The sequence below is a fragment of the Amia ocellicauda genome, chromosome 5 (assembly GCF_036373705.1).
Source record: "Amia ocellicauda isolate fAmiCal2 chromosome 5, fAmiCal2.hap1, whole genome shotgun sequence".
Lineage (NCBI taxonomy): Eukaryota > Metazoa > Chordata > Actinopteri > Amiiformes > Amiidae > Amia > Amia ocellicauda.
The window spans coordinates 13,537,875-13,552,284 of NC_089854.1; the positions used below are offsets into that span (position 1 = coordinate 13,537,875).

At 38.8% G+C, this 14,410-nt stretch overlaps 1 protein-coding gene across 1 annotated transcript in view; it reads right to left on the bottom strand.

Annotated features, from left to right (window-relative positions):
* Positions 1–237: 237 nt before the first annotated feature.
* The window catches only part of gpr4 (G protein-coupled receptor 4), a 29,300-nt gene continuing 15,127 nt past the window's right edge, over positions 238–14,410 (bottom strand). Inside the window, exon 2 of the mRNA XM_066703925.1 lies at positions 238–3,366. Coding sequence (XP_066560022.1) covers positions 1,464–2,561 — 1,098 coding nt within the window. The 5' untranslated portion in view covers positions 2,562–3,366 and the 3' untranslated portion in view covers positions 238–1,463. The remainder of the gene's footprint in view (positions 3,367–14,410) is intronic.

Below are 14,410 nucleotides of genomic sequence, written 5' to 3' on the forward strand. Positions count from 1 at the left end.
TCCCTCCTGAGATGTGTGCAAACCTGGTGGCCAACTACAAGAAACGTCTGACCTCTGTGATTGCCAACAAGGGTTTTGCCACCAAGTACTAAGTCGAAAGGGTCAAATACTTATTTCCCTCATTAACATGCAAATCAATTTATAACTTTTTTGAAATGCGGTTTTCTGGATTTTTTTGTTGTTATTCTGTCTCTCACTGTTAAAATACACCTACCATTAAAATTATAGACTGATCATTTCTTTGTCAGTGGGCAAACATACAAAATCAGCAGGGGATCAAATACTTTTTTCCCCCACTGTATATAAAATGTACTATAGATCACTAAAAGAAATATGTAAACATTTAAAGCAAAGTGTTTGTGCTTCATTATAACCTGAACATGGTATGGATGAATACCTCATAAAGTTAATTACAGACTGGTTTACAATTCAATTTCCTTCCATTGATTTCCTGAATGAATTGACCCTCCATCCCCCAAACCACAAAAAGGAGTGAGCAACATTATAACTGAGTTTATACGTTTAATTTGGTTCGCTAAGGTCCCTGTATAGAGGTGCCCTGCACTGAGCTAGGGCTGTTGTCCCGATAATATGTGGTCCTGGGTCACAACCTTCTCTTTAGAAGTAATCTTGATCTTGACAAAACTGAATTTTAAATGTTAAGACCCATATACTATATAAAACCTGTTCATCACAATCACCCCATTCCTACTTTACACAATTTTATGTAATTTTGTATACAATATGTTTAGTAGACCTAGATGCTTTTATATACATAATCCTGCAAGGCAATGAAAATGAAATGAAAAAGTATACCATGACTGTAAAATAACTGATAAAGTGACTATGACTTCATTGACTCTCATGTAAAACAAAATGTGTTATACATAAATACAAACACATTCTTCCTTTATTTCTTTTGGCAGAGGCCAAACTGTAAATGTGCTAAATAGTAGTGGCATCATTTTGTTGACCTGGGCTGCTGGCTGACTGTGTACAATTACATTTTGTTATACAGTTACAACAATAAATTATTTTTTAATCCTAAAGTCCTAGATAATTATCTGATCGAAAAATGTATAATCATTTCAACACTGATCACTTAATAAATTTCAATAAAATAATTTTTCATCTGGAATGAGGTTTAACTTGGTCAATACAAATCCCACATGTATGGAAATAAACAAAGATAAAAAGACCTCCTTGAATAGTGAAGCCATGTGGTTCCATCACTACAAACATTTGCCTTGTGTCTGTTTGGTCAGTTCCAACTTGATACCCCACATTCTGTTACTTTCACTTAAAATATAGCAACCTCAGTTGCACTTTGTTCTATGGGTAACAAACTGAAAGTGACCCCTTAAACCTGATTTACATATAACTTATAAAAAACAACAAAAAAACAACAACAACAACAATAAGATACAATCTAAAACTGATCATATTCATTCAAAATTCAAGATTTACTTTTTGACGGTCAGTATTTTCATCTGAAGGCACTCTTCTCGGAGAGCCGCCAGCTCAGTTTTGTATGTGCTGGGCTTGGCTTCGCTGTAAAAGCTAGGTTTTTTGGAGGACAAGGGGGTTTCCACTGTGATCGAGCCATTGGTCAGAGTTTCTAGTGACTTGCCCCTGGTGAAGAGGCGGACGAGGGTCCCCAGCGCCTGGGTCACGTCACTGCGTGCTCCCTCATTCACAAAGCAGTACAGGATGGGGTCAGCCACGCAGTTCAGGCTCGTGAGGGCCAGGGTGGCATGGTAGGTTGTGAAAATGTTCTCTTCAAAGCTGCAGTCACAAGGCTTACTCAAATAAACAACGCTGCGTGACAGAAGGACCATGTGGTAGGGGGCAAAGCAGAAAATTATGATCATGATCAAGCTCAGAGCAAGACGCTTGATCTTGGCTTTCTCCTGTTTCTCTGTGGAGATGTTCCCCTTGATGGCCTTGAGGATCCCCTGGTAGGAAAAGAGCATGAGCACCCAGGGGAAAAGGAACCCTAGGAAAATACGGTATAGGTTCATCCAGGCCACCCAGTCCTCCATGGGGTACTTCTCGAAGCAGAAGGTGTGATTGTAGCGGTCCTGGAAGAGCTCGTTGTGGAAAAGGGGTGCAGAGTTGGCCCCGATCTCGATGGCCCACACCATTAGGCTCACCAGCACCGCTGTCTTGATCCTGCGGATCTTGGCGAATTTTAGTGGATGTGCCACGGCCAGGTAGCGGTCCAGGGAGATGCAGCACAGGAAGGCAATGCTGACGTAAATGTTGGTGTAGAAGATGAAGCCAAAGAATTTGCAGGACTCATGCCCATGGATCCATTTGTCGTGGTGCAGGAAGTAGTCAATCCATAGGGGCAAGGTGGCGATATACAGAAGGTCAGCCACTGAGAGGTTGATCAGGTAGATCCCCAGTTCATTCTTTTGTTTGACCTGCAGGTATGCAGCCCAGAGGGCCATGCAGTTAGCAGGCAAGCCAAGTACAATCACAATAATATATAAGGTGGGCTGGAAAAGATGGTCAATTTTGGAGTCCACATTGCAACTGATCAAAGAGGAGTTGCACATTGTTTGATTGTTTGGAATTTGTGTGCAATGCTTTGTTCAGAACCTGATCATTTCAGGATACTGCACAAGATTCCTTAAATGTGCCTCTGAGTTGAAAATGGAAAAGTACCCAGTAAAATTACTCTTATTCCACCTCATGGCAACAAATAAATCACAGTGTTCTGGGAAAGAAAAGATACACTAATGGTGTTTGCTTTTGGACAAAATTATTTTCTTCTGAAATGTTCTGCAGATTTTTTGACAATACCTTTCAGGAACAAAATACCTAATGCACATTAAGAAACTGGAGAGATGGTCAAGAGGTAAAACAAGCCAGTAATCCAAACAGAACAATGGTCCCAAACCCAGAACCCTGAGAAGGTAGAGGATTTGCAAAGGTTGTCAACAGCAGCAGGGATAATAGATTCCTATGGTGAAGTTTTATGAGGTTCTTGCAGTATACAAAATAACACATATTCAATCTAAGCAGTCCTGATATCTTTACAGTGAGGGTTGCAACAAGTTCCTTCCCTGGTTTCCATCCACTGCTTCTAAAACAGCTTGTTCCCAACAGCGAGTAAAGGATCCCGTTATCAATAAAGGGCCAAAACATAAATCCAGTTTCACTGCTAAGGTTTCCATAAATGGTTCAGTGAAATTTGCAGTGTTGTTTCGGTAAAGGGAGGGGAAGTGGGGAAAAGGCAACCACCAAAGAATTCAAGAGCTTCTAGCCATCCTCTGTCTTTTTCTCTCAGCAAGGGGAGACCATCAAATCAGCAGGAGATTCAAGTCAAGCAGTCCTTCTCTGCTGCTCTCTTTACCCCATCTACAAATGAAAAGAAAGAGGGCAAATGTTAACCCACATTTTATATCATTTTACAAGCGTGTTATTATTTGGGGATTTATTTTTCTGGCCTTATCATAGTTTATATTCCACACAGTTAGTTTAAATTACTTGATATCCTTGGATCCATGTATTTTGTAAATGTCATTTCTTATTACATTTAATAAAGGAAATAACAGTTTGGAGCCCTGAATAAGCTGAATGTTAGGAAGCTCTCAAGGGCCCTTACAGAACATAGCCCTGATTAACTTGTAGACCCAGCTGGTGTCTCAGCTACATAGGGAAGATCTGACTTTCTGCCAAAGACTTAGGGAAAAGGGGGTAAATGCCATGTTCCAATGGCTCTTCAACAGGGAGGGGTTAGTGGTTTCCTTCAAGATAATTTCTAACTGATTAAATGTAATATTAAAAACACAACACCCTTTGTTGGCTAGTGAGCTAGTGACTGGATTGAAGAATGGGATATTAAATCTGTGGGAGCTGGGTCACTGGATCAAGTCCAGTGAATGTTTGTAAAGGACAGCGTACTTGCCACAAGTATTTAAATCAGACTCTTCAAAACAGCATTTTTTGGCGTTGTTTGAATGTGATTATTTAAAAAAATCCTCTGTATTTTTAAATCTTACATACATTTACCTTGAACAGTGTGGGGATTTGGGGATTTGAAGCAATGGCACCCATGCAGAACACAGAAACACATTTACATTGAAAGGTTTTGGAACATCTGATTCAGCGTAATTCCTAGGTGTGTCTGAACATTAATGGGTAACACATTAGGAGACATTTATACAGCTGTAGGGCAGCAACAATTTGTTGCAAAAGGACAGAACAAACAAAGTTATGTTTCTCGGCAACAGATCATATTGATTTTTGTGAAATTAAAAGCAAACATTAATTAAATAATTTAAAGCAAATACTGGAATGTAGGATTCATTGTTCCTACATATAGTTTAATTTAATGCCAGAGTTTTAGAAGTTGTCAGAAGTCTACTTAAAACATTTGCACATGGCTCAAACATAGATCTCACAAGTTACACTCATTACGGCTCCCAATGGAAGAGAACTTAAGTTTAAACTGAAACCACCTTATGTAATACCTCAACCTGCTGAGTGATTGGAAAGCATGTCAGATGTTTTTGTTTTTTTAGGAATTACAATTGAGGTGAATCCAGAAACTCAGAGAGAGGAAATGATACAAGTCAGAAGCTGAAATAACAGAAGTAGGAGCTGTTTTTTCACTTTCTGTGTTCAGAGCATATGGGGTGGGGAGTGTTGGTGCAGAATGCTAAGACATTAATGAAGAGAAACCAGTGGAGAAGTAACTTGGTCTTGTCAACCTACCCAACCAGAAGGTTGCAGTACAGACAAAAAGAGAAGTCTTCACATTGTCTGGAAAGGATACATGTGGTTAGTTCTTCCATTATATAGCCTATAGATCTCAAGGACCCTTTTTTTTTCATTATTCCAAAGTTTGACAGACTAAACAAGGCATGAACAATGAAATGAAAAATGACAGGCACCATACGTTAGCTGCTGAAGCAACACCTAGTGAGGTAGAGTGCAATATTTTAGTGAACCTTGTGATTTACTGCTTCATTAAAAGAGTTTTCATGGTTAAAGCATTAGACTTTTTGTTGATGATGTTCAAGTAGGTTACAAATTAATACTTAGAAAGACAGAAGCATTAGAGGACTATGAGAAAATCTCAAGATTTTCCATGCTAGATTTAGAATTTGACATTCTAGATGAACTGTAACAATGCAATGCTAATGTTTTTTCTTTCCTCTCCATCATGTCGTTGTACTATAAATACAATTTGAAATTATGCTAATGAGTGTGATTACAAAAGATTCCAACTACAGACTGGGACAAATTACTTAAAATGTCTGATAAAAATCTCCTCTTACCATTAGACAGCAGCTTGTTTTTGTACTGAATTGCATACTCATATACTGCGGTGTATCATACACACCAGTATGAAGTTAGACTCCTGAAACTTGCTTAATGAACTGATGAAGCCACATGTTGACATGATGATAGAATACATTCTCAGAATAAAATTTGCACAAATAACCACAAAAAACAGAGATTGGACTTATTTTCTACGTCATTCTGTACAGATTACCATGGTTACAAAATAGTGTGCCTTTATAAAGTTTGAATCTACAATGTCTGTGTTATTTGCCAGAATCAGAATGAAAAACACTAATAATAATTTGGCACTCAAGCAAACACTTCTGTCATGGGACTGGACTTAAAAACAGAGAGAGAGAAGCAAGCTTGAAACAGTCATTCTCCAATATATTTTACTTGTATCTAGAATTCACTTATACATTGATGTAATAATATTTACACAACAAAACCATCAAGTCTAACAAAATCATGTTTCTGACCAGATCTATAAAAAGCACAGAAATGCAAATGATGCTCAGATACACAGTGGAGGAACTAAACACTTCTTGATGTGGATCTTGGTTGGTTCACTGAGCTACATACAGATTAGTACAATAGACCAAACAGGCTTCTCTCATCTGTAAGAATTTTTGCGTTCTCATGGGGAATGAAACCGAAAAAATAAAGAAAACAAATAATTATGAAACACTCGCAGTAGCTTGGAGTTGACGGATATCCACAGATGTTCTGCAACTGTAACTTGGCAGAGCGATTAGACATGAAACCACAAGAAGTCTTGCCCAATTCTTCCTTCAACACTGAGTGAAGTTTATTGCACTTGCCTACAAGCTTCCTTCATTTTGAAAGATCAAAACATTTCTAGAAATTTCTGACATCTGTTTTCTGTAATTAGTGTCATTAGTGTATTAGCTTCATGCGAGCCTTAGATCTTAGTGCTAAAAGCTATTTTATTTTGCAGAGTAGCTCTCGACTAATTATCCAGGCTCCTATGTGGATAGCTCTACACAGATTTGAATTGTCTTTGGAGTTATCTCTTTTGTCCGGTGACAATCATAAAATGTGAGAGTTTCACTAAACATCATACTTGTGGTGAGAAGAGACAAAACAGAGAAAATGTCTTAGGGCCTTGATATACTTTGATACACAAGGACAGAAATACCAGGAAAAACTCAATGCTTTATTTGGCCATCTAAATCCTTTACAATTGGGGCACTGCTGAGACAAAAGGAACCCCAACTTGTTTTAGTCAGAATCGTTGACTTCATAGCACAGACAATATTAAAGTTATTTCAATCACCTAAAGAAAGCGGCAATATTTCAATGCAGATAGAAACTATTATTTTCAGAATGTACTTTATTCACCAGTGTTTTTTTACTTTCCTTGGAAACAACACATTGTTCCATATTAGCATGTATTCAAATAAAAGCTTCACTTAGTAACCATTACCTTAGAAGTTACCCTGAAAAAAGGACTTCTTCATCCAGTAACTGTATACATGTAAAAGTCTAAATTTAACAATGTATAACATGACCTTGGAAATAATTAATGTAATAGATATATATTTTGTATACTTTGTTTTCTTTAATTTTCAAAAGTGTTGGAATATTAGTCTGTATTGTCCGCATTGAAACAAGAGCACAGTTTTCACTGAATCAACAATGCTTTGAAAGTCATGCATGCACTGTGCTACTGAAAAGGTTCTGGATGCATTGATGTTCATCTGAAAAGCTGGCAGTACAGATAAGACTGAATATTGAAATGGGCTTTGTGTGTGTGGTGTGTTTTCGGTGTGGTAGTGTGACACCTTCTGCATTGATCGAGAGGCACATCTTTGTTGTGCTGGCCTTTCCAGAAAGCTGTAAATCTCTATTTATATATGTATATATATATATATATATATATATATATATATATATATATATATATATATAGTTTTATGTTGTTAATGATTGCGATTGAAACTAGGAGTTGACGTTATTTGGTTTAGTTTGGTTCTTTAACTCTTGATTCATCAGTATGTGGAGTATAATTTAATATCTTCTCGGTGCTGCAAGTCCATTCTCAATAAGAAGGTTAACACAGTTGTTTGTTTCGGAGAATTTCATGTCATGCAGTGCAGTCTCCATCTAACGGTACTGCTGTGCTAAGTACTGCTTAAAGTTTTTATTATTATTATTATGATTTATTTCTTGTCAGACACCCTTATCAAAGGTGACTTACAATTAACACAGGCATTATAAAAGTGCAGAGTTACAAATCCACAGTATTACAGAAATGTAGTAGTATAATTAATATAAAATACGATGCATACATCCTAGTTTGAAAGTGCAGAGATGATGCAGTTAATTCCTAGGTATGTGCCAAAGGGAGGGGGCATAGGGGAAATCACATTAAAACAACAGGACTTCTAACAATGAATAAGTAAGCTGGAGCATAGGGAACCATAGTTATATAAAGTGTGAATTTACAAGAGTGCAGAAAAGCTCATGAGAATAAGCAGCTATATTACAAGTACAGTCTGAACAGATGTATCTTGATTAATTGACTCTGCTGTCCTGACCTCGGTGGGAATGTCGGTCCACCACTTAGGGGCCAGGGATGAAAAATGCTTTGGAGGAAGGGGAGCGGAGAGGGGGTAAAGTGAGTTTTCTGGTGCAGGAGGACCGGAGAGGTCTGGAGGGAGTGTGTGGTGAGTGTGGGTGAGACAACAGCAGGTACGAGACTAAAAGATGTGGATGCGAGCCGAGATCAGGAGCCAGTGAAGGGAGTGGAGTAGCGGAGTATCATATGCAAATCAAGGGAAAGAGAACACCAAACGAGCAGCTGAGTTCTGGATGAGCTGGACCGGGTGAGTAGCAGATGCAGGCAAGCTAGCCAGGAGGGAGTTTTACCACTTTCACTGTGCAAAATCTGACTAAGATTAAATTGGTGACTTATTTTCGTATTGCTTTATGACAGTGCACATATTTCATATGGCTTTCCTTGTTTAAGAAAGTTGTACACTGCCCTGTGCATCGAGGGAACATTCATTAATCATCAACTCCAATAAACACATTAAACATGTTTTCAAAAAAGTCTCGGGGAGCAAAATCAAAAAAAGTTGGTAACTTTCTTAGGAGTTAAATGAAAGCAATTTCATATATTATTTTTCTTCAGTCTTCTCACTTCTGCCAGCAGCCAGATCAAAACAAAGGCCTGGAATTCCCCTTTGGAGAACGTGTGCGCAGTTCGCACTCTGCTGTAGCCGACACGGCAGTCCCTCGAATACAATAATTATGTAAAATAATAGCGACAGTTCTGGGTGGTGAAATAAACTTTTCATGACTACAAACCAGTTATTTCAGAAAAATAGGGTGATGGGGCCATTGAACGTGTATAAAATGTACATTTTTAATTTTATTTTCGTGACTTTTCTGATATTCCCTATTGACTTCCAGCAAAGTAGCTCCAGAGTTAGACCCCGCATAACGTCATGGCCTATTTCTCTGATTTCTTGTACATAGAATAAGCTGGACATGAAAAACTCACAGAATATGTTTCTACTTATAGAATAACCTGAGAAAATATGGAATTTAATGCCTTCAGGCAAAAAACAAAACACACAAACTATCTAACAAATCCTATAACATGCCAATTTTCTTTCTATTTTTTTCTGTGCCCACTCCCAGTGCCCTATTCACTGACACTGTTTTCGCCCACGGTTGAATTTGCGTTCTGTTCTGCTTAGTGGGTGCTTCCTGTCAGTCCTTCTCCTTTCAATGTAAATAACCCCCCCCACTTCCCCCTTCTCCTCCCCTCACATCCCACCCACCCCCAAACACCAGAGGTGGTTGCACACTATTGTCCAATGAACCAAACCACACATTAAGCCACAGTAAAGTTGTTTTTGTTTTTTGCTGAGTCCTTGACACAGAATTTGGAAGCAGAACAGGCTGGTTTGTAAATCTCGACATACAAGTTTTTCGTGAAAAGATGCTGACTGACACAGGTGAACGCTGAGGCTGCAGAAGATGGCACTGCTTAAACGACAGGAGATTCAGGTGACCTTCAGTTGACAGCAAGAGATATGGACCTGCAGAGTTGTGACAAAACATTACCACTTGTTTGTGCGGGCAGCTACCTTAACAAGATGAAATCCTGGCCGGCTCCCTTTTGAAATAGCAGCAGACTTTATTACTGCAGCCGGATCCATTAGTCTCCCATACAAGTCAACACTTATCACCTGTAAAAGCTTTAAAGTCAATACAAAGGAGTTTTGCTTGAGGTTATCTGTAATATGGATTAACACAAAGACCAGTATGTAGGTGAAAAACACTGGCAGATGCAAAAAGAGAGGATAAAGAAATGCAATTATATAGCACTTAGTGCCACACACATTACAGAAAAATGATAAATAATAAAGTAGTTTTCCTTCGATTACCATTAGTGTTTTCAGGAATCTAGTATAGCCCAAAATGTCTCTTGATTAATTTTAGGAACACAAAGAGTCAGCTTCTTTCACAAACCACTTGACGGAACTGCTCAGTTTTTCACCAGAGATGGATATTGTGTAACAAACAAAAATAGGAACTGCCACTTTAACCACATTGAAATGATAGACAATAATCTGCCAATTGCTGAGATTTGTGCTAAATTACAGTTGGTAACAAAGTACTGCCAGAAAATGGGACAAAGAAAACTTGCCAAGTCTCAAACCAATTACACAGGTGTGTGTGTGTGTGTGTGTGGTTTTTTTCTGATCCCTTTAAAAATGAAAAACACAACAAAGGTGACAACAGAAGATGTCAGTTGCCTAATTTAAGTAACTCACCTTCATCAACACCTTGTGTGGCCAACTTCAGACTGTTCACCATGCTGAAATTTGCTCAGTACTCAGTGCGCTTAACTTCTATGTCTGCCTGTGTTGAAGTGGCGGGAAAGGCAATGGTGGAGTAGGGTTTTTATTTTTTTCTCAATTGAACTGATGCAGTTTGGATGAATTAAGGAGGAACTGCCTGAGATTTTGAGGACAGCAGGAGAGAAGACTTCAGAAGAGACACACAGAGCAGTGGTAGGACTGGGTTTGCAGTGTGGGTGTAAGGGAGCATTTCTGTGCTGTGCTGAAGCTGTGAAGCTTTGGAAGTCAACATGGAGTTGTATGGTATTTGTGGAAGGGGAGAGGGGGTGGGGTTTGGTTTTGTTGACTTCCCAAAGTCCCTTCTGTTGTCTTTGATCATTAATGTTTCCAGCCCTCTGCTCCTGCTTGGTGCCCTTCTTTGGTCTGTTAAAGCCATTTTTCAAACAAGATAGAGGTTGATCTGCTGGCACCCTTTTTTCCCAAGGGAGCTATAGTGCAAAGATGAAAGTCAGGAGCCAAGCATTACTGTGGAGTCAAAGTTGAATGCACACGCTCTTTCTACAAAGGTCGGTCTCTCTGGATATTGGGGTAGCTGAATCTTCCTTCCCTAAATAGTTTCTCAAACCCCTAAAAATTAACACTCCCAGTCTGGAGCTCTCAGAAACATCAAGACAGACCAACATGCTGTAAAGGGTACCTTGCCAAGGTTACAGAAACATTAGAGACTTTAATTGTGTAATGTGTATTTGTTTTTAAATTATTACTAGCAGAGGACATTTATACATATTTTACGAATGTTATTATTTATTTTAATGTTCTTATTTAATGCAACTGTATCCCCTTTTGTGAAAGAATGTATTTGCAGACAAATTCCAACCTACGCTGAAGGAACAAGATGGCAACAAGCAGAACACAGAGTCATCTAGGGAATAAAAGAACTGGGCAGATAGATTCCATTTCACCAACCACTAGTCTGTCAAAACAAACAGAGGCTCAGCAAAGAAAAATTGGGAACGAAAGCCCAAGCAAGTGCAGAAGTCGTATTTCTAAGAATATGTTTCTGCAGGGAATGCAAGTCAACATTGACCAAATTACACTTTGTTTGTAAGCATTAAAGCTAAGGCGAAATGTTTTGCTTTGTACCTTACTCCTTATTATTTCCTCTGTTGTTGCATGTTGTTTCTACATAACTTTATTGTTGGATACCTGGAAGTGATGGTTTACACCTTAAAGTGAGCAAACCCATATAACAGAAAAAAAAAAAACAAAGGTCCGTGATTAATATAATTATTATTATTGTCTGGTGGACAGAGTCTGGCAATCGCTTCCTGGAATCAAACCTTGATCTCCCACGCCCCAGTCAACCACACTGCCATTTCACTGAAAGGTCCAGACCAGAATTTATTATTTATTCCTTGGCAGACACCCTTATCTGAGGGAATCATGTACTATGTGCTCCTTGGACCCACTCCAAGCCCATGCATGTTACATTACAATGTTTTGTGGTTGGGAGTGGGTGGCCACATTTTTTATACACCTCACTGGGTCTGTGCACACTGGCACGGGTGCCAAAGATCTGTTAATTTAGTCCTTTTTTTTTTTTTTTAATCAAAGGGGACATTGCTGCAGAGAGCCCAAAACAAATACGAAAGACAATAATAACCAAGACGATCCGGGGAAAGGGAATAAATCAGTATGTTTATTGTGGGAATAGGAGCCATAGACAACATGCTGTTCAAACACCGCTTTATCTGATGAGGTGGGAGGAAGGGAAATGGGAGATCAGAGACCGCGGCAGCACTGTGTGGCCGTGGAGGGAATACGACAATCTTTCGATGAAATCACGCGTTAACAGGAATAATGAAGCACAAAGCTCCTCAAAAAAGAAGTAGGAAGTCTTAAAATGGCCTTTTATCCACAATCTTTCTATGACTGAGCACTGTGATGAAAGGCAGAATAAAGGCTTAGACTGTATCCATTGTTTAATAGCCATTTAAATATTAACAACTGGCATGTGATTGGCCAGTTCCCAGCTGATGGAGAGAATGTACTGAACCTTCTGAGAGCATTCTGTTTTGCCCCCATTGCTGTTATCTGACTTATATCAGATCACTGAACGGACCTTCATTATAGAAACTAGTACCAGTAGCCATATTAAAATTAGCCGCAGAGATAACACAAGGGGGACAAAAACATATCCCAGGAAATGGGATTAAACAGACACAAAATCCACATCTGGTAGCTCAGCCTTGAGTGCCTTTTAGGTAGCGATGCAGATACTATGGCAGAAGTTTATACCATTAGAAAAGATCTGAGAAATCCATTTAATGTTTAGTTAGGCACAATTAGGTAAACTGCAAAACTGCCTCAAATGAGAGTGAAAGAGATCACAGTCAGCTGCTTCTGAATCACTCTTGTAGTTTTACCAAAAGGAAGGTCAAGTATTTCTTTCAGAAAGGTTAACAATGCTCAGAAAGAGCTGTGTCTCTGTTCAGCAGGGTTACTGGTGCATCTGATAGGCAAGACCCCAGAGATATCAATTTCCAGATAGAAGCAACCAATGTCCTTGCTTTGAGTCTAAGGAAAAGAATATCACACACAGCGGAACATCTCCTACAGGAGGTCAGTAAGATCTGTTTGATGCCTGTTGACTTTGATACGGGGTTAAGCATCCAAAACATATATAAGGAAGAAAAAAAGGAGTAGGTTTATAGGTTTCCTATCAAATATGGAAGAAAACAGATATGCCGGCACACAGACAAAGAAAGAATGAAATATTTTGTAAACAGTAAAGAGAAATATTTTGGAACAGTAAAGAGAAAAAAAAAAAACAGAAGAAAAATGGTGGTAATTAATAAAAGAAAGAAAAGCTACTTTGCAGAATAAATAAAAAGAACAAAAGGAAAGAAAAGATTGAAATTCCTTATAAAAAAGATTGGTCATTATCGACCAGCCCAGTGGAAACTGAAGCTAGGTAGCTTTAAAATGTTACTGTTTCAGAAGAGGATTATTGGCACCATGTGACATCACAATCCTTTCTGTAGCCTTTTAAAAGGGGAACACATTGTCCAGGTGTAAATCTAATTTATTTTAAGGGTGGGGAGGGTGCCGGGGTCACACGTTAGGAAATTAGCTGTGAAATCTGTTAAATTGGCCAGAAATACACAATGTGAACACTGACATTTTATCACAAGTGTCAGGAAGGATGTGCATTTTCTCCCCCATCTCTTTTGAAATGTATTGGTAAGTAAAGGCAAACTTTCAGATATACTTAAATGCTGAAGAATGAATGAAGGTTTGAGATTAAGCAAAGAAAACAAAATAGGATTCATAAACACATAACTCCTGGATGCCCTGCTTAGATTAAATGCATTGGCTGTAACAATGTCTTGGGGAACAGTTTCTGGCAGCAGAACCGGTAACTGTTTTCATATTTGATTTATTTGCGGATAGCAATTTGAATGTGGTGTGTATCTGTGTGCATTCCTTAGAGGAGGATGGAAAAAAAATAAAGTTTACACTTAAAACACATAATCAATGTACAAAGTATGTAAGAAAATCACCCAGCTTGCAAATTGCTCTACAAACAATGAGGCGGGCTTCCAGAGACAGACTCTCAACAGCCCTTATTACAGAGCATAGAGCAAATGGACCTGCTTTATAATAAGGCAACATTAATGTCCTGGATGTTCAAGAAAGCCAGAGTTAAATGGAGATAGGAAAGCAGAAAGCAATGGAGAGTCCAAAGCAAAGCATCATGGGGTGCTTTAAATTCTGAGAAGGATTCCACTCCTATTCTGACAAAAAAGCCCAAATCCAACATCCGACATCTGGTGGGTGAACATCTCTTTCTATCCATCAGACAAACTACCCTGATGGACAAGTCAGTCACAGTGAAAGCAGGCCCAAAAGCTCCCACCGGTGTGTACAATTCGGCAATCTGAACAGCTCTTGAGCAACGAAAATCAACTATGTTCTGAGTTAATTTCTCATTCTGGTGCACACGTTTCTTAGCCAAATAATCTCCAATAATATTCACTGTGTGTTTTCTAGGTTGCCACAATTTGATCCTCACACTTGACCTTCATCAAGTTTGCCTTTGACTGGAACACACCCTTAGAAAAGTTTGTGCTAAATGAACTAAAGCCCTAAAGGGACTTCTAGAATTGCAGCCAGAGTCTAGTATCTTTCCATTGTAGCCAGATCCCTGGACTACTCCTTTATGCATCCATTCTTTCCATTAGCTGATAGGAACAGTGATAAAGCACCTATTA